This window comes from Rhincodon typus, chromosome 28, assembly GCF_021869965.1.
Source record: "Rhincodon typus isolate 14 chromosome 28, sRhiTyp1.1, whole genome shotgun sequence".
Taxonomy (NCBI): Eukaryota; Metazoa; Chordata; class Chondrichthyes; order Orectolobiformes; family Rhincodontidae; genus Rhincodon; species Rhincodon typus.
Genome location: NC_063359.1, coordinates 31,775,398 through 31,803,123, shown reverse-complemented (window position 1 = coordinate 31,803,123; position 27,726 = coordinate 31,775,398). Strand labels below are relative to the sequence as shown.

Below are 27,726 nucleotides of genomic sequence, written 5' to 3'. Positions count from 1 at the left end.
AACTGCTGCAACACATCCTTGCTCCTGTACTCAAAAGCTCTTGCAATGAAGGCCAACATACTATTTGCCGCCTCTACTGCCTGCTGCACCTGCATGCTTACCTTCAGCGACTGATGCACAAGGACGTCCAGGTCCCACTTCACACTCCCCTCTCCCAATTTACAGCCATACAGGTGGTAATCTGCCTCCTTGTTTTTGCTTCTGAAGTGAATAACCTCGCATTTGTCCAAATTATACTGCATCTGCCATTGATTTGCCCACTCACCCAAACTGTCGAGATCATGCTGAAGGATCTCTGCATCCTCGTCTCAGTTCACCCTCCCTTCCAACAGCATGGCAAGTCCTAACCTGCACATATTTGGATTGTGGGAGGAAACTAGAGCATCTGGAAGAATCCCACATGGACACTTAAGGGTGGAATCGAACCCAGGCCCCTGGTGCGGTGTGCCACCCAAGGTGCCGCACAAAAGATAAGATTGCATGGGGTTAGGAATAATTTATTAACTTGGATAGAGGACTGGTTAACCAACAGAAAGCAGAAAGTCAAAATAAATGGGTGTTTTTCTGGTTGGCAAGATGTAACTAGTGGGGTGCCACAGGGTTTGGTCCTCTGGCGTCAACTATTTACAACCTACATAAATGGCACAGGGATAGAAGATACTATAGCTAGATTTGCAGATGACACTCAAATAGATGGGAAAGTAAGTTGAAATAAGAAATTTACAAAACAGGTATGGATAGATTAGGTGAATTATTCAAAATTTGGCCGATAAAACATTTTTAACTTTAAGTGTGAGGTTATCCGTTTTGGTTAAGGACAGAAAAAGCAACTTATATAAATAGAGAGAAACTCCAAAGGGCTTCAGTGCAGAGGTTTCTGGGGTGCCCGCATGCATGAATCACAGAAAACTAGTATGCAGGTCCAGCGGGTAACGAAGGAAGGCAAATGGAATTCTGTATTTATTGCTAAAGGAAGAGAATACAAAAGTAAGGAGATTGCCTGGACATTACGGAGGTCACACCTGGAGCATTGCTTACAGCTCTGATCCCCTTGAGGGACAATGTAGTTACAATGGAGGCAGTTCAGAGAAGGTTTATTAGATTGATTTCACAGGTGAAGCGATCTAAAGAGAGATTGTGCAGTTTAGGCCTATACTCCCTGGAGTTCAGAAGAATGAGTGGTATCTCAGTTATTGGTATCATTGAAGATGCTAAAAAGGAGATTGTCAAAGCATACATAAATGGAATGTTTCCTCTTGTGGCGAAAACGAGAGAGGTCATAGTTTTAGGATAAGGGGTTGCAGATTTTAAACAGAGATGGGACGAAATTATTCTCAAAGGGTCATGAATCAATGAAATTCTCCACCTCAGAGTGTGGTGGATGCCAGGACAGTGAGTAAATTTAGAGAGAGACATATTTTTAATTCGTAATGGGTTGAAGGGTAATGGAGAGTGGACAGGAAGAAAAGTGGAGTTGAGGCTGGTGTGAGATTAGCAGTGATTGCATTGAATGGCAAGGCAGGCTCAAGAGAATTAATTACCTACTCCTGCTCCTAATTTCATGTTAAGTTCTCTGTTTTCTGAACATTCAAGTAAGAAGACACCACAGTTCACAAAAAAAACAAACTGGGGAGAATCAGTTAAATAGACCTTAACTGTAGAACGATTATCCTCAACACTGGTGTCCCAAAAGGCTGCACACTCAGCCCCTTACTATACTCCCTACACACTCATAACTGTGTGGCCAAATTTCGTCCTAACTTCATTGACAAATTGCTGACAACACCACCATTATAGGCTGGATCTCAAACAATGACGAGACAGAATGCAGGAAACAGAGTGCTCAGTCTCCCAGCATCCATGGTGTCTTTCCTTTTGCTTTAATTTCACAGTTTTGATCATAAATCGATTGGATTGGCAGAAGCTCCCCATGTCTGTATAGATTTCCTCCCACAGTTCAAAGTTGTGCAGGTTAGGTGGATTGGCCATGCGAAATTGCCCATAGTGTCCAGGGATGTGTAGGCTAGGTAGATTAGCAATGGAAAAATGCAGGGATGGGTTGGGGGGGAGAGAAGAGAGAGGAAGGGGTGTGTGGGATGCTCCGAGGGTCGGTGTGGGATCCATAGGCCAAAAACGGTTTGTTTCCACACTGTAGGGATTCTATGATTTAAGCTTGGTGGCGAGGTGTAAAGATAATAATCTCTTCCTCAATGTCAGCAAAATGAAAGAACTGGTCATTGACTACAGGAAGCAAGGTGGAGGGCACGCCCCTGTCTATATCAATGGGGCTGAGATGGAAATGATCAAGACCATCAAGTTCCTAGGAGTGATGATCATCAACAATTTATTGTGGTCCATGCACATTCTATGCAATGGTCAAGAAAGCACAACAACGCCTCTACTTCCTCAGGAGGCTAAAAGGAAGTTCAGTACGTCCATAAAAACTCCTATCATTTTTTATAGATGCACCACAGAAAGCATTCTATTGGATGCATCACAGCTTGGAAGGGCAACTGCTCTGCACAGGACCATAAGAAAGTGCAGAGTTCTGAACACAGCTCAGTCCATCACGCAAGCCAACCTTCCATCCGCTGACTTCATCTATACTTCTCACTGCCTCATGAAGGCAGCCAACATAATCAAAGACCACTCTCACCCTCGTCAGACACAAGATACAAAAGCTTAAACATGCATACCAACAGATTCAAGTACAGCTTCTTCCCTGCTGTTACTAGACTTCGAATGGATCACTCAAATTTTTAACTTTAATGTTAATCTTGATCTTTGTGCATCTTCTCTGCAGCCATAACATTTCATTATTTGTTCTTTGTATGGTAATGATCTCCTTGTACTACATGCAAAACAAAATTCTTCACCATACCTAGGTACATGTGACAATAAAAAAATCAAATAGAACTTCAAGATTTGACATAGAGGGATGATTTCTCTGAACTTGTATTTCTAAACTAGGAAATAGGAGGAAATAGGAAATAGGTTGAAATTTTTATTTTGCTAGGTATATGAAGATGTTTTAATCTGTCTTCTACATCTAGATATGTTTGTTTTTGGTTTCATCTTTTGTGTAATAAACTTCTGTTAAAAAAACGTCTGCCTCGTGTGTCCATGCTTTACTGACCACTGCATTAACTAAAATTTTTAAAATGATCTATCACGCCAGATTTCACTCTAGGATCTGACTTGTCCCGTAGAAACATCAGTTGGAATCGTAAGACAAGACTCTGATTAACCAAACACTTCTCCTTGTGGGAGGATGATATGATGCAACAGCTGAAAGATTTCGAACAATTAGGAACTAAACTATAAAGGAGAACCTCCAAGTTAATGATATCAAATTACTATCTGAGATATGGGCAAACTGGCATAAAGGTAAGTAAAGTCAAAGAGTTCAATTCATGGTTTGGCTTAAATACTGGTACGAGGGGAATGTGTTTCAGTTCATCAGGCCCTCGTGTAAGTACGGGGAAGAAGGAAACAGGTCCGTTCAGACAGCCTTCAACTGAAGGTGCTGAGACCAGCATCCTAGAGAATCAAATAACCAGGGGAATAGAGACGGCTTTAAACTCACTGGAGGGTGGGAGAAGAGAACAGAAAGATTTCCAGTGAGGTGATACATAGGCTTACAAAGTAAAAGAATAAAGTGGTACTACAGGGCAAATCTATTGACAATGCCACTCAGTGCGGGACAGGAAAACAGTACAAGCATAGAAAGCAGCAAATTAGGTCAAGAGGGAAAAGAACGGTAAACAAGACAAAATCATTTTTTACTATATGCGCTTAGTATTCAGAACAAACAAATAAATTACGTCACAAATAGAGGTTAACGGGCATGATCTTACAGCCAATTCAGAGGCAATTACCAGGAGAATCAAGCTGGGAACTAAATATTCAGCGTATATGACTTATTGAAAGGACAGGCCAGCAGGTAAAGATAATGGGGCAGCTTTGATGGCACAAGTTGGAGCAAGTACAACAGCAAAAAAAGTGTTGAATCAGATGATATAGAATACAACAAGGGGAGGAAATAAATGCAATAACAATCACAAGTGAAAAGATACCAAGGAAACCAATGGGATTAAAGCCAAAAAGTCCCTTGCACCTGATAGGTTGCACCCAAGGATTTTAAAGCAAGGAGCTACAGGGATAGTGGATACACTATCTTCCAAGAATTCTTTGAATCTGGAAAGGGTTGGAGGACTGGATAAGTGCCGACTTAACACTTTAATTCAAAAGGGAGACAAAAAAAAACATTAACTACAGACTGGTTAGCTTAACATCTGTCATTGGGAAAATGTTAGAGATTACTTTAAAGGAAGCATAAGGCTATTGCACGAAAAGTGCAATATTTGTTTGAAAGATACACAATAAATTCATTTAAATGGCTACTAATATACGTTGGTCCTGCTTTATGATCAGAGAATAACAAACTGTGATGAAATGGGCTATACATGCTGCAGAATGTAGAAACAAGCAAGTAATGTAAAAAAGGAGAGGCAGAGTGTAGCAGAATGCTCAAGCACAAGCATTCATTCCTAATTCTCATCATTAATTTTAATTGCTTAAAATTACTACAGTTGTGAAGCTCTGACTGTCCCTTTCCACTTCACATATCTCACCTATTCCCATATTTCTTACTATGAAGGTCTAAATCAATATAGATTTGTTACATTCGACACAGCGCCTCGGTGGTTAGCACTGCTGCCTCACGGTGCCAGGGACCCAGGTTTGAGTCCAGCCTCGGGCGACTGTCTGTGTGGAGTTTGCATATTCTCCCTGTATCTGCGTGGGTTTCCTCCCACAGTCCAAAGATGTGCAGCAGAGGTGGATTGGCCATGCTAAATTGCCCATAGTGCCCAGGGATGTTTAGGTTAGGTGGGTTAGACATGAGAAATGCAGGGATAGGGGAATGGGTCAGGGTGGGATGCTCTTCGGAGGGGCGGTGTGGACTTATTGGGCCGAATGGCCTGTTTCCACACTGTAGGGATTCTATGATTCTAAATGTAGCCCTTGTACAGTCTTTGGTATATTTCAATTTATTTGATGTAATTATTGTTCATAAACAGGCCTTTTTATAAATGTGCTATGTTAGTACTGATTTTACAAATAGTTTTCAATGTAATTGTTGGTGACTAAGAAAAAAGTGTTACAAATAGAAGGCCTATATTTAAATAATTCTGGTCTCCAAAGACTACAACAACCAAGGACTCCACAATTGAATAAAATCTTTCAATCCAAGGACTAACCTCTGCAGTCATCTTTCATGCACACCTATTGTCCTACACTTCCTCAAGTGTACAAACCATCAAATCAGAATATTTAGTAATGCCTATAACATAAACAAGTTCTTATCAAAGGCAAGCAGAAGGCCAAATCCATCCCTTCCTGCAATGCTCCAGCTTAGCCTTGTAAAGCATTGTATAGTTACTACAGCTTATGTACACTGCCCAATTATTAATTTTAGAACATTAAAACTTTCACATTCCTATTCAAAAACACAAGCTTGCCCTAAATTGTGAATTATAAGTTTCAGTCAAGTTTTACATTGAGTCAGCAGTCTTGACTAGTCAGACTAAGAACAGATGCCTTTCTTTCAGGAAAGGAAGAAGTTAGCACTCAAAAGAAGGCTAAAATGCATTTTTTAAAAAGTGGCTTTATTGTTTCTTTTAAATTGATTAATTTTTTTGCATACAAGATTAAGGAGCAATTAGATGAATAGCTATCTGTTTTTGCTATTATCAGAAACAAAGCGCTGGACAACCATAGCAGGAGTGGCATCATTTATGAAGAAAGAAATGGAATTAATGTTTGGATTAACGTATCTTTTCTTTGGAAAAGTATAGCTGTAGTCTGACTACTAAAGTTTTGCATACAAGACCAGCATTTCATCAAACTTTGATAAACATTTGAGGTCCGCATGAGTCACTCAAACTCAAGGGGTCAGTTTTCCACGTCATCCAAGGTACATCAACTCTCCAAGAACGTAGTGTTTCTTCATCACTTACTGAAGTGTCAATCTGTGTGCTCAAGTCTTGCAGAAGCAAGAGTTTGATTAATTATGAAATGTCATATTCAACTCAAACAAACAAACATTCATTTTGTAACTCTGTCCACAGACTGCTGCTGGGTCCATAGAGCTTTTTGAGCACTATGACTTGAATCTGCAATCATCTAATGTACAGGTCATAATGCTATCAAACAAGCCAACTGACACAATGATTATTATCCACATTTGTTTAGTTTTTATATAATTATTACCACAGTCCTTTACCTGATCACGATGGATTATGTAATATTACTTTAACATATAGCATAACCTTACCTATGTACACAGTCATAACCAGAAGATGACCTGCAGTCTTCTCCTCCTACTTCTTCAATGTACCTGAATTCCCCAACGTTTTATTCTTGGCCTTTTCCATTATTTTAAATCATATTTATAGCTGATTGTCATTAGAAATGTATCAAGTTCAAAACATATACCAACAACAACTTGCTCTACTTTACCACCACCTCTATAAAACAGGAGTCGGCTTTCTCAGTTGGCTGGATAGCTGGTTTGGAATGCAGTGCTGCCAATAGCATGGATTCAGTTCTCAAGCTGGCTGCTGTTAGCATGAAGATCTCTCCTTCTTAACCTCTCCCCTCACCCGAGGCATAGTGACCCTCAAATTAAACTGCTACCTGTCATCTCTCTCTAATGGGAGAGAAGCCCTATGGCCCAATAGGACTGTGGCAACTCTACCTTTAGTTTACCCCTCTCAACTTAGCTGCTATTCCAGACATGTCATGCTGCTTGTCAAATATCCACTATTAGGTTAACAGATAATTAAATGTTGAGAAGAGCAAGTACAAGGTCCTTGATCCCATCACAAACTCCACTCTCTAGACAGCAGCTTCATTCTTTCCTAGGCCACTGTTCAAAGCTGAACTTGACTTTGCAACCTTGGAGTCCAAACTGACTACAAAAGTTAGCTTGTAGCTCTGTATCCTCTCTAAAACCAAGATTGTGAAAATTAAGGCATTGCCAGTTTCTGCTCTTGACTCATTTCTTCTGCAGCTTGAATATTTATCCATGAACTGGCAGAATGCATCAAGTCAGAAAGCTTGTGGTAAGACCAAGTTGTTTTAATGAGTTTGCTTTTCACAAATTAAAAGAACAGGTAAGTAGCTTATGTTAAAAGGTCTGAATTTCTTAAGCACATTCAAAATAATTTCCTGTTCTAGGATATACAAAAGTACAAACAATGAGTCAATGTAAGGAATAAGAAGCCAGAATTATTTATAAATCTAATAGCAGGGAAACATTTGTGGAACAGCAGTTATAGTATAATCAAATACAACATTAGGTTTGAAATGCAAAACTTAATACCTGTCACTTGGACGACGGTACGTTATTCATCCCCACTTCCATCCTGAAGTTCTTCATTCTTCGACAATTGCTCTTCTGCATCGTCTAGCTCATCAGAATAGCTCACACTTGGTTCCGCTTTTACCTATCTGAACATCGCCAGCATTCTACTGCCTCCCAGCTCCAAGAAGCCCTAACCATGATGTGGATATTTGCTATCTAGATATTATGCCTTTGCAACATTATCCACAAACATCTGGCCAGTTTACACAAGTACAACACAATGCTTTACTCCTCCAGCTTTTGTAATTCTTTTAGTCTTTTTGTTATCATGCCGCTTCTTGTGCAACATTCACTCTTGGATGAAACTCATTAGCTGTTGCCATAAATATGGAACCTTGCCATCAATGCTCTCTCTTTTCACTGGCTGCAGTCTCAGACTGATTGATTATTTTCAGTTTTTTTTTATTTATTTATTGATGAAACATAGGTGGCACTGATACAGAGTGGCCATCCCTAATTTCTCAAGATGATGGTGGTGAGCCACCTCTTTGGACCGCTGCAATCAATATGGTGTAGGTACAATCATGGAACGGTTAGGAATAGGTCCAGGATTCTTAATCCAGCAAAGGAACAGCAATATGGTCCCAAGTCAGGATACCGTATGGCTTTGACGGCAACTTGCAAGCAGTGATGTTTCCTGCAAGTGTTGCTCATGTCCTTCTATGTGGTAGAGGTTGCAGGTTTTGAAGGTACTGCCAAAGGAGCCTTAGTGAGTGACTGCAGTGCAGCTCAGCTCATATACAATACATACTGCTGCCACAGTATATTGGTAGCGGAGGGAGGACATGTTTAAAGGTAGTGGACATGGTGCAAATCAAGCAGGCTGCTTTGTCTGGATGCAACAGAGCTTGCGGGCTATTGGAATTCCACTTGCCTGGATGAGCACAGAGTCTGCCCTCACATTCCCTAAAGTCTGTCCACCATGTACAAGGTGCAAGCCTGGAGTCAGGAGGCAAATATGTGTCCTCAAAGCCCAACCTCTGACTACTTGTAACTGCAGCATTTATATTCTTGATCCAGTTCAGTTTCAGGTAAAAGGTAACCCCAAGATATTGATATTATACGGCTCTGATCTGCCATCAGTAATTTCCTGATTTTTAGGTGACTCAAATCTTGTCCAGATCCCTGGTTCTAGGCACTGGACTTACTTAGGGAATGTGAAATGAAGGTGGTTGTAGACAAGTGTTTCAGGACAAAAAAAATTCTGTATTTAAAATACAAAAGGCAAGTATAATACAAGAAATAAAAATGTAAATGCAATAAATAGTGAAATTAACACAATTATACACAGAGGACAGTAATACTATTAAATACACTACTAGCACCTAAAGACAACGATTTTAATTACAGAAACTTTAATCAGGCTTCCTACTCTTGGGGTCCCATGCACTATCACAATCCACTTTCCCCTCCCTGCTAGCTAAGTCAGAAACTTTGTGGTCTCAGGAGTTTCAGCTCACCACTGAGAAAAACGCAATTTTGAAGTACAGCTGGCTGTTCCTGCTTGCCATACCTGGACATGGATGAAGACTTTGGATGGCATTTCAGTTTGGGCTGAGCCCACTGATGCGGTAAGGTGCATAGTGGATCTATCAGGTAAGTACTTGGTTTTCTTTACTTTCTGCTGGTTTTGCAGATTCAGTTTTCACCTCGAGATGTTTTGGAGGCCTTGTGGTGTCAGTCGGGTTAGTGGCTTTCAGAGTTTGTTGGTTCTTGGGTATGCTGGGCGTGGTCAGTTGCCGTTGGTTCCCTTGGTTCAGAACAAGCCAGTGTTGGTAGCTCTCACAATTGCTGTTGGGGAATTCCCTTCCAAAGGGAGCTCTTGGAAAGAGCCGCTGGAATTAGCTGTTGGAATTCTTCATCTGGAGATGGCTCTTTGAAACACTTACATGGATAGCTGCCTCAGGTGAAGTCGGGGTCCGCAATTATACTGATTGTGGGCCCCTTCATGTCAAATCTGTGCTTTCTATTGTGATTCTGGTGTTCCTTTTGAAGGTAATTGGTTTCCCAATTATTAAGAGTATGTGTGAATGAATTTTGATTGAAGTTGAATGTTCGGTATGTCTTTCGGCCCCCATACTGTCTGTGCTAGACAGCCTGAGGTGTATAAATTAGTTTCAGTCTAGAGTATTAGGTTTAATTGATTGTTCTAGATTAGAGATGCAAATTGGAATTCCAGGTTGAACAGTAATCTCAGACAGAAATCATTTTGGCTCCAATGTGTTTACTGCAGCCCAAGACAAGATTTTGTCCAGTATTTTAGATAATGGGGATATTTGCTCAATTCTACAATAGTGGGGGCTCAGCAATGGTAATGTTATTGAATCTCAAGGGAACATGGTTAGAATCTCTCTTGTTAGGAGATGGTTTCTATTTTTGAGACACAAATATCAATTATTAGGCCAAGTCTCACTGCATACAAACATGGATAACCTCAATATTGGAGGATTCAAGAACGGTGAACATTGTGAAATCATTTGCAAACAATTGAAGTTGGTTGGACCAAGGCCACTTTCCTCAGCAACTCTTGCATCAAAGTCCTGAAACTGAGATTACTGACCTCCAACAACCACATTCATCTTCCTTTGTGCTAGGTATGACTCCAAACAGTGGAGTTCATTGCTCCCATTCACACTGACTGCAGGGTTCCATATTCTAATATTACCTTGATATCAAGGGCAGCCACTTTCACCTCACCTTGAGTTCAACCCTTTTGTCCATATTTGGATCAAAATGATACTGAGGTTTAAAAGAAGGCCCTGGCAAAATCAATTTGAGCTGTGGGCAGGTTCTTACCAAGTACCACTTGATAGTATAGTTATCAATCTAAGAGCAATCAATGTCAGATTGTTGCTGGACTAGTCTATGTAACAGCTCCCTAAATTTTGGCAGAAACTCCCAAAAATTAGTATGAAGGACTTTTCAGGATCAGTAGGTTCGTTTGAGCTCGTCATTTCAGGTGCCTAGATCAATGGCTAGAGGTCTGTACAGTTTCATTCTTTTAGACTTTGTAACTATTTGATACAACCAAGTGCTTGTTACATTCTGTCACCATGTCCTCTCTCCCCTTCGCACCCCCCACCAACACTCGCGCCCCACCACCCCTCACCCCTGCCACCTTCCTCCAGTGGAGCTGTCTGTTCTTACCAGTCTGGCAATTAGACACTCCATTGTTCTGCCATGCTCACAATCCAATCACTTAATCTGAACTATTAAACCTCCTTTCTTCCCAGCACTCCAACATCCAACACCAACTACTCTATAAATGCTGCCCCCTCCACACTTCACATCAGCTCTGAAGAAGAGTCATCTAGACTTGAAATGTTAGCTTACTTCCTCTCCATGGATGCTGCGTGACCCACTGTGATCTCCAGCATTTTTTGCTATCAGTACAGATTGCAGCATCTGTGGTAATTTGCTCTTACAAATGGCTTGCAAAACCACTTAACAGTCACACTACTTTTGGTCTGCAGTCACATATAGGGCAGGCCAGCAAAGACTGCAGATCTCTTTCCTTACAGGACATTAACAACAGACATTAGTAAATTAGCTGTGTTTTGCAATTGTTTCATGATCACCATTATTGAGACAAGCTTTTAATTCCAGACTGAATTTAAATCCTACCAGCTGTCATAGCAGGAATCATAGATCTTACAGCATTCACTGAACTTCTGGATTACTAACCTACTGATTTTACCACTGCCTCCCCTAATCAAGTCTCTTGTAGACCTCTCCAAATTTTCCTCAAAACCCACTTCAAAAATCAAGCTTCTGGTCACATTTAGTAAAGATGACCAGACAGATGCACATTTTTGTTATTTACAATCTTTACATCAAATTCCAGGCTAACATGAAGGTGAGCATTATTTTGTTAGTACTGAACAGCAACAGGTCAGTTTTCATTTAATTATATGAAAGATTTAAGTCACTCCAGCAAACAGAAATGGAAAACACAAAGTATTCCCCCACTTTCCAATGGAGAGGTAATCTCAGGTAACCTCAAAATTCTTTGGATTATCCTAAAAGGCTAATGGCACAAATTGATGTACAATGTAGCAAAAAGAACAGATGTTTGTTAGGCATTTTGACTACAGTCATACTCTAGGAATTTATAGCACATTTCCTCATTCTTTTCTGATTCACAATTTTTCCAATAAATCTAACCGTGCATGAAAATTTCACAGAATGTTTACTAGTTTCATTTAGTATATGCACTTGGAATAGGCCATGTTCAAAATATAAAAATCATTTCAAATGAATATTTACAATTACCAAGTATGGTTATTTACGGTTATAATTTAATAGAGAAAAATATGCTCAATCAGCACTGACCACTATGTCATAGAGTCATACAGCACAGAAACAGACCCTTCAGGTTCAGTCCATGCCAATCATTATCCCAAACTAAACTAGTTCCACCTGCCTCCTCCTGGCCCAATCCCATCAACCTTTCCTTTGAGTGTACCAATCCAAATGTCATTTAAATGTTGTAATTGTACCCACATCCACCTTTTCCTCAGGAAGTTCATTCCACACATGAACCACCCTGTGTAAAAAAAAATTACCACATCTTTTTTAAAATCGCTCTCCTCTCACCTTAATGTGCCCCCTGCTCTTGAAATCTCCCATCTTAGGGAAAAGACAACTACCATCAACTCTACCTATACCTCTCGTTATTTCATAAACTTCTATCAGATCGCCTATCAACCTCCTACGCTCCAGTGAAAAAGGTCCCAGCCTCTCCAGCCTCTCTTTATAATTCAAACCTTCGATACCCGGCAAATCCTGGTAGATCTCTTCTGAGCCCTCTCCAGCTTGATAATAACCTTCCTATAACCGGGCACCTGGAACTGGACAGAGTATTCCAGAAGAGGCCTCACCAACATCCTGTACAACCTCAACACGACTTCCCAACTCCTGTACTCAAAAGACTGAGCAATGAAGGTAAGCATGCCAAATGCCTTTTTAACCACCCTGTCTATGTGATGCAAACATCAAAGAATTATGTACCTGCACCCCTAGGTCCCTCTGTTTTGCAACACTACCCAAAGCCCTACCATTCATTGTATAAGCCCTATCCTTGTTTGTTGTACCAAAATGCAATACCTCGCATTTATCTAGATTAAACTCCATTTGCCATTCTTCAGCCCATTGACCCATTTGATCAAGACCCCATTGTAATCTTAGGTAACCTTCTTCACTGTCTACTTGGCCACCAATTTTGGTGTCAACCGCAAACTTACTAACCATGCCTTTAACATTCTCATCTAAATCATATATAAATGACAAGCAAAAGAGCACCCAGAACTGATCCCCGTGGAACACTGCTGGTCACAGGGCTCCAGTCTGGAATGCAACCCTCCACGATTACTGTCTCCTGCCATTAAGCCAATTATGTATCCAATTGGCAAGCTCACTATGAATCCCATGTGACCTAACTTTATCAATTAGTCTACCATGCGGAACCTTGTCAAAGACAAATAAATAACATCTACTGTACTGCCAGTCTTCTTGGTAACTTCCTCAAAAAACTCAAGTTTGTAATACACGTTTTTCCTCGCACAAAACCATGCTGACCATCCCTGACAAAAATATGCCTCTCTAAACATCCATAAATCCTATCTTTTATAATCACCTCCAACAATTTACTTGTAACTGAAGTCAGACTCACAGGTCTACAGTTTCTGTTTCTCCTTACAACCTTTCATCAATGAAGGTACAACATCAGCCACCCTGCAGTCATCAGACACCTCACTTGTAGTTATAGATGATGCAAATATTTCTGCAAAGGGTCTCATAATTTCCTCCTTTACTCCCCATAATGTTCTGGGATACATTAGATCAGGTCACAGAGATTTATCCACCTTTATATTATTTAAGATCTCCTGAACTTCCTCTTCTATAATGTGAACTATTTTTAAAACAAAGTTTATTTCTTTCTCCACAGTAAAAACTGACACAAAATATTCATTTAGTATCTCTTCCACGTCCTGGGTTCAACTCAAAGATGACCTCCTTGATCTTTAAGAGGTCCTACCCTCTTGCTCTTATTGTATTTGTAGAATCTCTTTGGATTATCCTTAACATAATCTGCCAATGCTACCTCACATTCCCTCTTTGCCTTCCTGATTTCTTTCTTAAGAATGCCCCTATACTCCTTACATTAAAAGATTCAATTGAACCGTTGTCTACATCTAAAATAAGATTCTCTTTATTCTTGATGAGACCCTCAATATCTTTATTCATCTATTGTTCCTTAATCTTACTAGCCTTACCCTTCACTCTAACAGGAACATAGTGCCTCTGAACTCTTGTTGTCATACTCTGGAATGCCTCCCACTTGTCAGACATCCTTTTACCTGCGAACGGTCTACTCCAATCAAATTTTTAAAGTTTTGCCTCACACCATTAAAATCCACCTTCCCCTAAAAACTTTAACTTTTATGGAAGACTTATCCTTTTCCATTAACAGTTTTGAAACTAATAAAATGATGATCACTAGACCCAGTCACCTGCCCTACCTTATTGCCCAGAACAAGATCTAGTTTTGCTCTCTCTCCAGGAGGAGCATCAATTTACTGATAAAGAAAATTTTCTTGAACACATTTAATAAATTCTTCACTATCCAAACCTTTAGAATTTTGGCAACCCCGGCCAATGTTTGGAAAATTAAAATCTCCCAATATTACATATATCTGAGATCTCCCTACATATTTGTTTCTCAATTTCCGTCTTACTATTGGGGAGGGTGGGGGTGGGCTATTGTACAATCCCAAAGAGTTCTTTCATTTCTGATATGTAATTTCTACCCATATAATTTCACTGGATGATTTTTCAGAAATATCTTCCTTAGTTACAGCAGTAATGTATTCCTTAATCAAAAACACCCCCATCCCCTTTCTTGCCTCCTTCTCTATCCTTCCTATAGAATCTAAAACCTGGAACATCAAGCTGCCGGTCTTGTCCATCTCTCAGCCAAGTTCCTGTAATAGCTTTGATGTCCCAATCCCATGTTCTTAAACATGGCCTGAGTTCATCAGTTTTACCTGCAAGACCCCTTGCATTGAAATAAAATGCAGTTTAGTTCTTCAGGGTTACTACATACTTTGACTCTCTCATCTTTCTTTGCTAATTGACGTGCTCTCCTCACATTCAGAATATTCCCCATCAATCCTTCTATTTATTACACTGCTACTTAGAATTCCTCCACTCCCTTAATGGAATGAGCAAGTCTCCCTGCTAAGATATTGGTCCCTTTCCAGTTTAGGTTCAGCCCATCCTTTTTGAACAGGTCTTTTCTATCCCAAAAAGACATTCCAAATGTCCAAAAACCTGAATCTCTGAACAATACCCCAGCTCTTCAGCCATTGATTTACTTCCTTTAACCTTTTGTTCCTTCCCCCGTTTGAGTTTGGCATTCAGAGTAAATCAGAAATTACTACTTTTAAGGCTCTATATTTTAATCCTCTACCTAACCTCTTAAATTCACTCCGTACTGCTTTAATCTTTTCCTTAAAAAATGCCATTCCTGCCAATGTGTAGGATAATTTGTGGTTTCCCAATCTCACCTTTAACAATACGCTTGAAATGTTTAGAGACATCCTAAATTCCTAGCACCAAGAAAGCAATAAACTATTCATCTTTTATTTATGCTCACTGCCACAGAAGCTCCTGTCTATGCCCCTGACAGGGGAGTCCCCTATAGCAATAATTCTATTAAATCTTGTCAAAAGCTGCCTAACATAACAATTATTCCAAGTGTACAATAACTGACTGCCCCTTCCATTTTCCTTAAGACTATCCCTTTCTCCAGTTCCAAAAACCAAATGCCTATTTGAAAGAGGAATAGGCACCGGAGACTTCTGAATTCCTTAACTTTCCCGACAGTCACCTATCTAACTGACTGATCCTGCTGCATAATAACTTTTCTAGATCTACTAGCCATCTCTCTCCATATCTCATGTATGGCCGTAATAACATTAGGCCTAAAAAAGGAACTTTCAATAACACCTTATAAAGCAAACAAACAAACAAACAAACTCTTTCATTACTTCCAGAAAATAATGTTAAAATGGAAAAGATTTAAAAATATATCCAACATAAAGCTTAAATAAAATGAACCACTTAGCTGATTAACTGAATAAAAGAGTAAAAAAACTCTTCAATAGATTCCTAAGAAAAAGAAACTTCCCTAGAACCGACCACATGTAGGACTCTGAAAATAACTCCTTATTTTAAGGAAAGCTCCTCTTTGTTTTTTTCAAAACAAAAACATCTGCAATGTTAAAAATAACAACTAAAACACAGTGCTTTTTAACTTCTGATTTTAGAATAAAAAACCTCAGCTATCCACTTTAGTCTCTGAAAAGTTTGTTTAAAAAAGTCCGTTTGAAATTCAAATCGTGATTTTTTTTTGTGGGTTTTTTTAATGTTAATGAAACAAAATGAATAATAATCTTACTACAGTCATTATATTTTACTAATAACAATTGAAAAACTATAATAAATCTTTAACTAAGCTGGCAATACCAGGGGCAGCTGCGAGATCCATGCTACCTCCAACTGGCAAAAGATTACTCTTCTTCTATAGACAAAATAAACATGGTGAGGGGTGGGGTCAAGGCCCAGACCAGGATTTATTGGTTGCTGGACAGAAAAACCTTTCCACTGATGCAGGGAACTGGCATTCATACAACCCAGATAAAACAGGAAGAACGACCAGCAAGGGCCTCTAGCTCTAAAATCCTAAAATGACAATAATTTATTGAATTGAAATGGAGAAGAATTGTGACCCCAAGTAACAAGGGACAAATTGTAAAGGGAAATAAGATAGACAAAGCAGACATGATCAGTTCAATTTACAATGAACTAAGGGTGCCAATACATTACATGCCTTTTCAATTTCATATTTCCAAAACTGCTAAATGCTTTAGATTTTTTCATTATTTGCTCAGAAGTATTTCTAGACAAAATTATTTCGTCATTTAATTCTAGTACTGTTTTCTAGAAGTTATGTCTGTGAAGCTATAAAAATTAATTTACACAGTTATTTATACTTGTCAACAGCATAAGCAAGAGAGAAACAAAAACATTAAAAATAAAGATCACCAGCGTTACTCATAGTCAAAAATGTTTTTAAAATGCTTTATTTCTCTTAAGTGCTCACAATATTATCTTTTCTGACTGGGTATCCAATCAACCTCAGTGCAGGATAATCCTCAGTTGAGGAAAAAGGACCCCTGCATTATTGGAATAGATGCCAGAGATGGAGCAACTGGGAGAATGGAATCCTTGCAGGTAACACAGTGCTTGAAGACATCTGGCATTATCTACATCATGCTATGTCACTAGAATCAAAGTTTTCCATCTAAGAACGCTATTGCCCTTTTCATATACAATGAGATTTTTAAAAAAGGGAAGTCTCATTAAAACTATACAAGGCATTCATCAGACCACACAGAATATTGTGAACAATTTTTGCCTCCTCATTTAAGGAAAGATATACTCTCTTTGGGGCCAGTCCAAGGAAGGTACACTAAGCTGATACTGGGTGAATTGTTTTTCACAAGGTGAAGTTGAAGATTGGGCTTGGTAGTCATTGGAGTTTGGTAGAATGAGAATTGAAATAAGATTCTTAGAGAGCTTGACAGGGTAAATGCAGCGAGGTGGTTTCCCCTTCTGGGAAGAGTTTAGGACCAGCGGCTAAAATCTTAGATTAAGGGGTCACCCATTTAAAATAGAATTGAGGATGGATTTCCTCTCTCAGAGGGCAGTCAATCTTTAAAACTCTTTCCCGCAGAGGGCAGTCAAAGCCCACATTAAGAATTTTCAAGGCTTAGATAGACAAACTTTTAATCAGGAAGAGATTCCAGGGTTATGGAGAAGAATCAGGAGTTGAGGATTATCAGAATTTGCCTGGTCTCTCCAAATGACAAAGCTAACTTAACAGGTCAGTTGTTCTATTTTTGCTCGTACCGTGATATGAACTAACTCCTCATTAATTTTTTCCATATGATGTTCCCTAACCCCTCACTCTCTTGCTTTCCTCCACCACTCCCCAACCCCACCCCACCCCACCCCACCCCACCCTACCAGCTTCAAACTTCCCTGCTGCTGGTGGGTAATATGGAAAGAGCTGATAAAAAAAGGTGCATGGTCATCCAATCAAAAACCAACCAAGAGAGAAGCTTGGGAACTCTTCATGAAGGATGGTAAAATAAATGGAATTACCTCAAATAAAAGCCTTTCATTTGAGCTCAATTAAGCATTTTAGATCTAAGATTGACAGGTTTTTGCTAGTCACAGATTAAAGATTTGTGTAGCAGAGGCTGTTTTATTTCTAACAGTCACTATATTAGTTTAACATTAACAGAGATGCTCATGAAATCATCACTGTGTCATAGCATGTGACCTAAACGGTACAGACTGCTTACTCCATTATACCTGGAATCACTTAAAGCATGACACTAATTGAAGCATGCTCTTTTGCTGTAACCGAATGGCCTAATACTAGTCCAGACACCACCATGCCTGTGAAATGTAATAATTGTATATGAGAAATAAAAAAAATACTGCCATAGATCATAAATATACCATGCTGGAGGCAAAGCCCACATTTAGAGTGCTAGCAATGGTAGCCATTTATATAAAAAGAGAAAGTCTAGAATCACAGTGGCAGATACCTGGAAACCAACTTGACCACAGCCCTGGACAGTAAAGAATTCAGAAGAAATCAGCAGCATTGGTTCCAGGGAGTACAGGCAGATGCGGCATTGACCAACGAGACTGATTTTAAATTGGAAAGAAGTTAGCTTCAATTTCAACTTTAACCTTTAAGAAGGCACTGTTAAAGTTAATAATGCAAAGGCTGAAGGCTATACAACCGTATGGAGAGTGAAAACTATAACTTAGTCTCCCTCTCTCATGCCTGCAGCTGACTTAAAAAAAAAGTTCCTGATGCCATAGCTACAAAAAGTCTCCTAGAAGAAACTACAGCTTTTGAAACCAAAAAAAAACAAAATTGTGGTCTGCTACACTGACAAGCAGTACCTTTGCCTGGAGGTTATTTGATCCTGCCATTTTCTTTCTTCAAATTGGCACCAAAATTGAAGACAGCCTACATAACATCACTTTATTTGTCTAGACTGTTTAGAATGAAATATGCCTTTACAATCATCTGACTTTTACAATACAAGACTTGAAAGTGAGATATAGGCCAGGTACCAGAATCGCTGCTGAAACAGAGATTATCCAAACCACAGAAAGACCAAGATGCCAAGATATTCCTCTTCACTATGAAGTTGCAGGCATTCACAAAGTTGGGCTGTTACACTTTGGTCAGAACCAGTGTGAACAACTCCAATCGGCAACTAGAAGAGTTGAAGGAGGATCATTATCAAAGGATGGCCTGACAGAATTCAAAAAGTACTTGAGAGCATTTGTTCATTTTGGCCATGCAGAAACGAGTCCTAAAACCAGAAGTATTACACGAGGATATCATTCCATGTTATACCAGAGACATGAGTTTTCAATGCACAAGATGGCTAGCAGCTGAATCTGTACATATGCCAGGGATAAATCAGGGTATTCAATGACTCATGTATGTATGCATGCAAGGCATATCAAATTATCATTCTTCAAATCTTCCACTGTTTGATAACTTAAACAACGCAACAGGTTTTTTCAGTACTGACACAACGAGAGACGTTTTCAGCTTATTCAGTAATGGGACAGCCTTGATAACAGACTGCAAATTATTGCCGAACCACTTCAAAACATCCATTAAGCAGGAAGCAACAAGTAACACATCATCCCACTATCCAAGCTCGGATACTAGCATAGGTTTCTAGAAAATGCAACCTGCCTAGACTGCTGCAGAACACACCAATCATGCATGAAAAGTGAAGAAGAACAATCCAATGTTAATTGCATGGTGATGATGAGACAAATCAGAGCAAAGAAACAAACTGTCAAACAAGAAACAATGCATACCTCTCCAGACAGGTATACAATCACCAGATCAAAGCAGGTTGTCAAACTTTCATAGCATTACACTGCAGCTTGAAATATTAATCTTGAAAACTTTGTTGTGCCTGATTGTGTAATTATCGCATTAACAATACGTGTTTATATACAACCAGGTATAACCGTTTGGGATAAGTTGTTATTTTTGGAAAGCATGTTGTGCCATGTCTCACGGTCAGTATCAGTATAGCTTTAAGAGACACACTAACAGAAACCTTTCAGAAACATGTTCGTGATATCATCACCACTTCACAGCATGTAGCCTGAAGGTATGAAGATTGGATGCCCATCTTACTTGGGACCACTTAAAGCATGTTCTTGTGCTGTAACGAAATCATCCAATGCTAGCCCACACAGATGTATCTGTGCATGTAATACTGTAGTTGTATATAATAGCAAGCTATAATGAACATATGGATATTTCAAAACCATATTCATTCGTGCCTAGTTTCTTATTTTAAGAGAAACAACATAAGCATTGCCAGTTCAGGTAAAGATACCCTGTTAGAGGCAAAAACCCTAAAAGGTGATGGATGGAGTTCCAATACAAAACAATAATGGTCTCAGTGAATGGTAACACATTCGACGAGTTGAATGGCTGATTCCTATTCCTAAGTAGAAACTGGTCCCAAGGCTTCAACTACATCTGTATCACGCCTGTCCCAGTGATAAATTTGAGAGAGGGGGTCTGATAATAAGCATTAAATTCTTACCTTGCATATTCAAAAAGGCCCCACATGTTTAGATTACCAACCAGAACCCATTAAGAAAAAATGCATATGACAGAAAGACCCAGTAACAGCACCAAATGCTGCCTATCCCACTGCTAAGTTTATTGTATGCAATACAGGTGTAATGTTGACCAATATCTACCCACATTTTTGTACTCTACTCAAATGTAGCTACATAAAAAGGGGATTTGAAGCAAACTAGAACGTATTAACAAAATCCAAGAATGGTTCCAAATCTGATTAAAAGAAATAAGAACAACTAAGCATGGCATAATAGCAGTGCTGTTGTTTAAGTTTACAGGAAAATATCCCGAAAGAGTATTAAACAGCTATCAGATAAATGGGCAGTGCTGACTGTGGCATTAAACAAGTCACAAGGGTGTGAACCTCAACAAGATATGTAAATATCAAACTTAAAAAAAAAACAAGGCGAGACTGGCTGGCAACAAGCAGCACTAAAATGTCTCCCAAATGGCTACACAGAAAGATTTTAATCTTCGTTCGTCTTTAGCGTGTGCTTTTGGCTGTGATATTACAACTGCTAAATAAGGTTAAGTTCCCCTATGAAGCAACTGGAAGGTTAAATGACTGCCAGATCCCATCTATAGTGACATTAATTAAGTCAAATCATTTTTATTATGGAATGCACAAGGAATTCATGATTCATAAATGAATTAAATGCTGTCAAGATTAGGATAATGTCCTACAAGATAACAGTTTTTCATACTTGTACATGAACATTACCTTGCAGGTTTATGGTGACCTTTCTCATCTTAGTACATTAAAAAATTCAATGCTTTTTCTACCCTTAATTTGACAAAAACATTTTGAGAAGCATCCTACAAAAGGGATATTTTTGTAACTCCTTGACCCTTGTTACCAAACACCACATAACGAATAACGAGTGTCCCATTTACTCCTTTCATTCTTCTTGCATTATGACAACAGAAGATTTACAGATTTCATTTTGTAAACTTCTCATTCATACTTTTTGCTTCTCCTTACTTAAATGAAAATTTTCCATACTGAGCATAATTCTCACTGGACTATCTACCATTTATCCTTTCATACACACTGCTTTTCTTCATCTTACTCTCTAACCTTTCATCATACAGCAGGCTTTGGCTTCGTTTGTCTGATATCTTCCTCTCATTAGGTACCTCCACTGTTCCTGAATAAACATAAGACCAAAAGATGGATCCGCAAAAGTAGGCCATTCAGTCCATCAGGTCTGCTCTGCCATTCAATAACATCATGGCACATTTAACAACCTTCAATTCTGCTTTCCTAAGTTCAAGGCGAGATGGATAGAATTTTTTAAATGACCCATCTCAACAGCCCTCCGTGGTTTAAAGTTCCACAAATTCACTACATTTAAGAGAAGAAATCGTTCATCTCGCTATTAAAATATACAACACCTTATTCTGAAATTATGCTCTCTGGTCCTAGACTCTTCCATGGAAACAACTTCTCCACATCAACATTGTCAACTCTTCTAAGAAACTTGTATGTTTCAGTAAGATCACCTCCTATTCTTCTAAGCTCCAGTGGGTACAGACCCAATCTCCCCTCATAAGGCAGACTCTCCATACCTGTTATCGTCCCAGTGAACCTTTTCTGGACTGATTATAATGCCAATATATATCTTTCCTTTAAAAAAAAAGTCCAAAACAGTTCTCAACTAAGGTTCTTGAGTAGATTAGTAGCTCGAGTTGTGGATGCTGTGGTTGGATAGGGTCTGTATACACACCGGAAATGAGATAACCCACTCCAAAGGACCCCAGAGTTTAAATAACAAGTGGGAAAACACAACAACGCTTCATTGGAGGCTGCAATGATGATGTTACCCAGCAGGGTAATGAAATGTCTGCAAAATAATGAACAGCTCGGCGAGCGAACCAACCAACCACAGTACTGTTCACTGTATCGTAGTTATAGTCTGATAACTATCTTGTACAGTTTTAGCAAAACCTCCCTACCTTTATAATCTGTTCTTTTTGAAATAAAGACCAACATTCCATTTGCATTCCCTACTACCCATCGAACTGGGATACTAGCTTTTGTGATTCATGGCCCAGGACCCCAAAATCCCTTCATTCTGTAGCTTTCTGCAGTCTTTCTCCATTTAGATAGTATTCTGCTCCTCTAGTCTTCCTTCCCATGTGCATCACCTCGCATTTTCCCATATTATATTCCATCTGTCATGTTTTTGCCCATTTACTTAACCTGTCTATAATCAGTCGGCAAACCCTTGTGTCATCCTCATCATTTGCCTTTCCAGCTAAATTTGTGTCATCCGCAAGCCTGGCTATAGTACATTTACTTTGCTCATTCGAGTCATTAACATATTGCAAATAATTTTGGACCCAGCACTAAACCCTGTGACACTCCACTAGTTACAGGTTGTCATCCTGAAAATGCATCTCTTATACCTTATCTTGCTTCTATTAGTTAGCCAACTATGTTAGTATACCTTGTTCAACATGGGCACTCACTTTATTTAGCAGCCTAAGATGTATTACCTTATCGAACACTCCTAATTAAATCCAACCTTTGATTTCAATTTCTGTTTTCACCCCACTCAAAGTATTCCTCCCCAAATTCATCATAATTACTCTGGATGTCTCTTGGTCTTTTCCTGCAGCTAACCTAAACCATACCATACAATGGTCACTGTCCCCACATATTGCTTCAGTAGTACATGATCGACCAGAATCACCTGAATCCTCAGGACTATTTCCAGTTATGCTTCTTTTCTCATTGGGTTGCACAAACTGATCTAGAAAATTCTCAGTTCAGGAACTCTTTCTGCTCTTTGCCCATTCTACCAAAATTATCCTAATTTAGGATGGGAAAGCTCCCCATCATAACTACTCTATAAGTTTGCACCTTGGTAATTTTCTGACAAATCTGGTTCACACTGTCTCTCACTATTTGGTGAACTATGCAATCCAAATGGTACTTCTATTGCTTCTTAGCTGTAACCAAATAGACTCTTCAACTCTCCTCTTGAAGATCTCTCTTTAGCGCGTAATATTTCCATTTGAATATCACTCGTGACTCAGTGGGTAGCATTCTTGTTTCTAAGTTATAAGGTTTTGTGTTCAAGTCTCACTCCAGCACAAGTTGGCACTCGATTCTAGTACTGAAGGAGTCCTGCACTTTTGAAGGGGTTGCATTTTAGATAAAACATCTGCCTACTCTGGCAGATGTGAAAAGATCCCACAATATTATTTTCAAGAAGTTACCCGGCCAACAGTAATTCATTAAATAACATCACCAAAAAAAATAGTCTGATCATTATCAGATTGCTGTGGGAGTATGGTGTTTTTCCTACATTACAACAGTGACTACACTACAGAAGTACTTAATTATCTGGGAGGGGTGGGTTGCTCTTGTAGAATAGTGGGAGCATCCTATTTCCAAGCTAGGAGGCCTGGGTTCAAGCCCCATCTGCTCAAATGGGTGTAATAATTTCTAAGCAACTTGTTCAGTGATATGGTCTATAAATGCAAGTCTCTCCTTTCATCAAAACTGCCAATCCTCCTCCTTCCATTCCTTTTTATTTCACAACCCCCTAGTGCCCAGTGAATAGTTCTCGTTTGAGTGCTGTGCTAAGATATGGGAAGCAGAGTCAGTAAGGAGACCTTGATGCAGGGTAACTGGACTCAAAACATTAACTCTATTATTCTCTCTATGGATGCCAGCAGGCTTGTTGAGTTTCTCCAGCACATTGGAAATCTAAAATCAAAACAGTGTCTGCAGTTCCTTGTTTTTAAATTTGTGAAAAAAAAGTGTTTTTCAGTTCAAAACATATTACACAATATTGAAGAATAGTTGAGAAGCAAAATTCCAGTCAAATACATTTACACCATGGCAATTACTGTAATGTAGGAAATATGGATGTTAATTTGTACACAGCAAGGTCCCACACAGAAATTAATTTTATGACTAAATAATCTGTTTCCAGCCATGTGACAAAGATTTATATTGGTTAAGACATCAGGACAAGACCTTGGTTGTCTTGCTGAGAATCTTCAACATCCTGAGATTTTGGAAAAGAGTCTCATTAAATCTAATGCCCACCTACCGTTTGTTTGGAATATGTACAGTTGCAACAATGTTTGCTCAGTTACTCAGATATAAATATTTTACATGAGCTTACCTGCTTGTATCTGTGATCCTAAAATGACTACTACGAATACTGTTAGAATTGCTTCCATGTTTTCTTTCCTCTCAACGAGGAGTACTTCGATCCTGTATCTAGGTGGTGTTATGTCCAGGTGCTTTTCTTCTCCGGGTAAAAGAAGAAGTTGTTGTGAATTGAGTTTAGGGAAAAAAAGTGAAGATCGAACTCCACAAATCCAGCCTTGAGGTCTGTTGCAAATCTAGTCAGAAAAAAATGCCATTAACTCATCACAAAAATAGTTCGTATTTTCTACCTTTTAAAACCTGATGTCATTTATTGGCATCTATCAATTATCTGGGACTGTTCAATAAACAAAGTTTACAAAATCAGAAGTCCAACATTGAAAGCACAACTGTGACCACCAGCTATAATATTTTCTTTCTGAATCTAGGATTATTTTCTGACATGTTACAGCTGTGTGTGTGATTTATATTTTGGACATCTCCACAATGAATTTATTCAGCCATTCTAGCAAACCACGGAAGGTGAAACTCAAGTCTCAGGCCGAAAAGAATTTCTCCAGATAAATTTGATTCCCTGGGAAAGCATTTTATAGGCCTGAGAATTATAAATAATGAATAAGCATCTTTTAGTTTATCGTATCTCTTCTTTGCACATGCAAGCCCAAAATAAGGTCCCACCAACAATATGAATGAACAGTAAATTCTGAAGAATGGCCAATAGACCAAGAGAATATACTATTATTCTTTCAAATGAATTATGGGATCTTCTCCAGTACCACTTGGGTTTGGTCTTTTAATTGTCGAGGACAGTTCAAGCACTGCAAATGCTCAATGTCATTTTTAGTGTATATGAACAAGTTACCTTTTAGTTTACATGAACGAGTGATTTGAACCCTCAATTTTCTGAATCAAAGGCAAGACTTTCACCTACTGAAGAAAAAATATATTCTTACAGGAGAATCTTGTGGTATAATTAGAATTAATGAATAGGTAATTTTAAACGAAACCACATTGTTAATAATTAACAAAACTTACGACTATCAAAGGGGTGACCTTAAAGGTTTATAAAATCATGAGGGGTATAGATGAGATGAATGACAAGTGTCTTTTCCATAGGGTGGCAGATTTCAAGACCGGGGGCAGTTTTTAAAGATGAGTGGAGAAAGATTAAAAAAATACATGGGGGCTTTTTTTTTTTAAAAACAGAGTGCGGTTTGTGTGTGGAATGAAGTTCCAGAGTAAGTGCTGAATGAAGGTACAGTTACAACATTTAAAAGACATTTGAATAAGTACACGAATAAGAAATATTTTGAGGGATATGGGCCAAGCGCATGCAGGTGGGGCGTTTAGTTTGGGATTATGGTCGGCATGGACTTGTTGGACAGAAGGGTCTGCTTCCGTGCTGTATGACTAAACCATCGCTCACAATTTGGCAACCAATTAGGAAATCAAACCTAACTCAAATAAATTAGAATATACCTACGCGAAGCTAATCATATTACTTAAACTTATTGAAAGCACGTCTAATATTAGATATAATCAAGCATTAATAACGCATGAATTAATCGAAGGCAATACATGCAACAAATTCACATCATATATAAAAATGTCGGTTCCATCCAGGATTGCTTCACAAGTAAAAATTCATTTCGTTTATACAAAAAGAAACGAATCAGAGGTTTTTCAGATCTCTAATACAAACTGATCAAAGTTTTTTTTTTAAAATACTTCCAGCGATTGCTAACTATAATCAGGATCTAGATAGGTAAACACATTTTTGCAACTAACATCTAACTTAAATACATTTGCAGTTGTAAATCTGTACCACTGTATTGCGCACGTTAACCAAATACAATTATTCCGTAATCAAATCAGAATTTGGCGACGATTTGATTTATAAAAATAATTATTTCTCACTAACACGACAGGAGTAATCTGTACCACCGATTCTACGACTTTTACAGCGCTGGGGTCTGTTGAGTAGTTTCAATCGTACAGGTTCGCCAAGAAATTTATTATTTCCCAAAACCTACTGCAAATATTAGAGAACAAGAGATCAAAGGATTATTTTGTAAAACTATACCGGACTTTAGATTTTTATGACTGCAGAAGTTAAAACGATACCTGCAAATACAATTCAGATAGTTGTTATTCCCGTTTTGCGTACGAAGACTCTTTAACTCTTTTTCTTCATTCCTGCCACAAACTTCTGGTAAAACATTTTTTGTCGTAGCTATCAACAGCGCAACACGTCCCTCCAGCTGACTGACAGTTACATTATCCAATCAGACATTAATATCAGCGTTGTGGGGCCGTCCTTGGGAAAACCAACGGCCAACCGGCAAGCCGATAAGGCGAGATCGTCAGGAAGGGAATGACGCCACAGTTTGTCCGGTTACAGGAAAACGGAATTCATAATCGTGTCAAAAAGCATGCTGAAAAACAAATAAAACTTACAAAATTTTCAAGTATTTCATTCTATTAGACACATTTAATAACTTTTCAATAAACAAAAACAGTAACAATCGCAATTCTGTAAATGCTCATCCCAGCCTGTGATTAATTATATTATCCAACTGCATCGTAATTCCGTACCTTTTAAACTTTGGAGAATAACTAAAACCTACGTACAAAATAAATAGAGAAATACTTTGCAGAATAACTAACAAATGCGGCAAATGCACAGAAACCAAATTGCAACTGGGCATTTCTTACCTCGAATTCGGGAAGTTGCGAGTTTCCCAATATCTCTCAATTTTTTTCCCCCTTCAAAAAAAGGTCGGAAATGGCGGTTTTGACCTCTGCGATCTCAGGCTGAGTATGTTTCTCCGTCGGGATGGGATTTCCCTGTTCCGTGCCTTCCTCTCGTCATGCACTGTGAGTAAACTTGTTTTTCTGCTTCACCTCTTGTCTCGGAAAAGACGAGAGAGGAAAAAAAATGTCTCGAGCCGGCGCCGGGAAATCCGATTGGAGGCGCGTCGCGTGGGGACTGAGAGGCGCGGCGCGGGGAGGCGACCGTTAGGAGCGCGTGAGGTTAAAGGAAATGAATTGGCACCAAGTGGGACAGGGGGAAACAAGGGGTGGAAGCGACTTTGAGTAATGTTATACAGGAGATGGGCAGGGGACTGAGTAACATTGGGTATTGAGTACACGTGGGGAAGAAAGGGTGGGCAATGATGAAGAGGCGGGCATGAAGGGGTAATGGGTAGCTTAGTGTACGGGTGGGTAATGATGTGTTAGCATGGGATGATAAATAGCTTGCGTTAATGGTGCACAATGATGGGTTGCACATAGGGGAGTAGATAGCTTGGGGTGTACTTGGGGTATAGTGAGGTTATGGACATGGGAAAATGGGTAGCTTTGGATGTGGTTGGTGAACAATAAAGAGAA

At 39.0% G+C, this 27,726-nt stretch overlaps 1 protein-coding gene across 2 annotated transcripts in view; it reads right to left on the bottom strand.

Moving 5' to 3' along the window:
• Positions 1-27,169, bottom strand: part of LOC109936100 — a 129,346-nt gene extending 102,177 nt beyond the window's left edge. Inside the window, exons 1-3 of one of the 2 annotated variants that reach the window (XM_048613611.1) lie at positions 27,052-27,169; positions 26,461-26,771; positions 24,350-24,572 (exon numbers count right to left, since the gene is read on the bottom strand). In XM_048613611.1, coding sequence (XP_048469568.1) covers positions 24,350-24,407 — 58 coding nt within the window. In that variant the 5' untranslated portion in view covers positions 24,408-24,572; positions 26,461-26,771; positions 27,052-27,169. Of the gene's footprint in view, positions 1-24,349; positions 24,573-25,198; positions 25,220-26,460; positions 26,772-27,051 lie in introns of those variants that run through there. The other variant, XM_048613612.1, reaches the window with a different exon arrangement.
• Between the last annotated feature and the right edge of the window lie 557 nt (positions 27,170-27,726).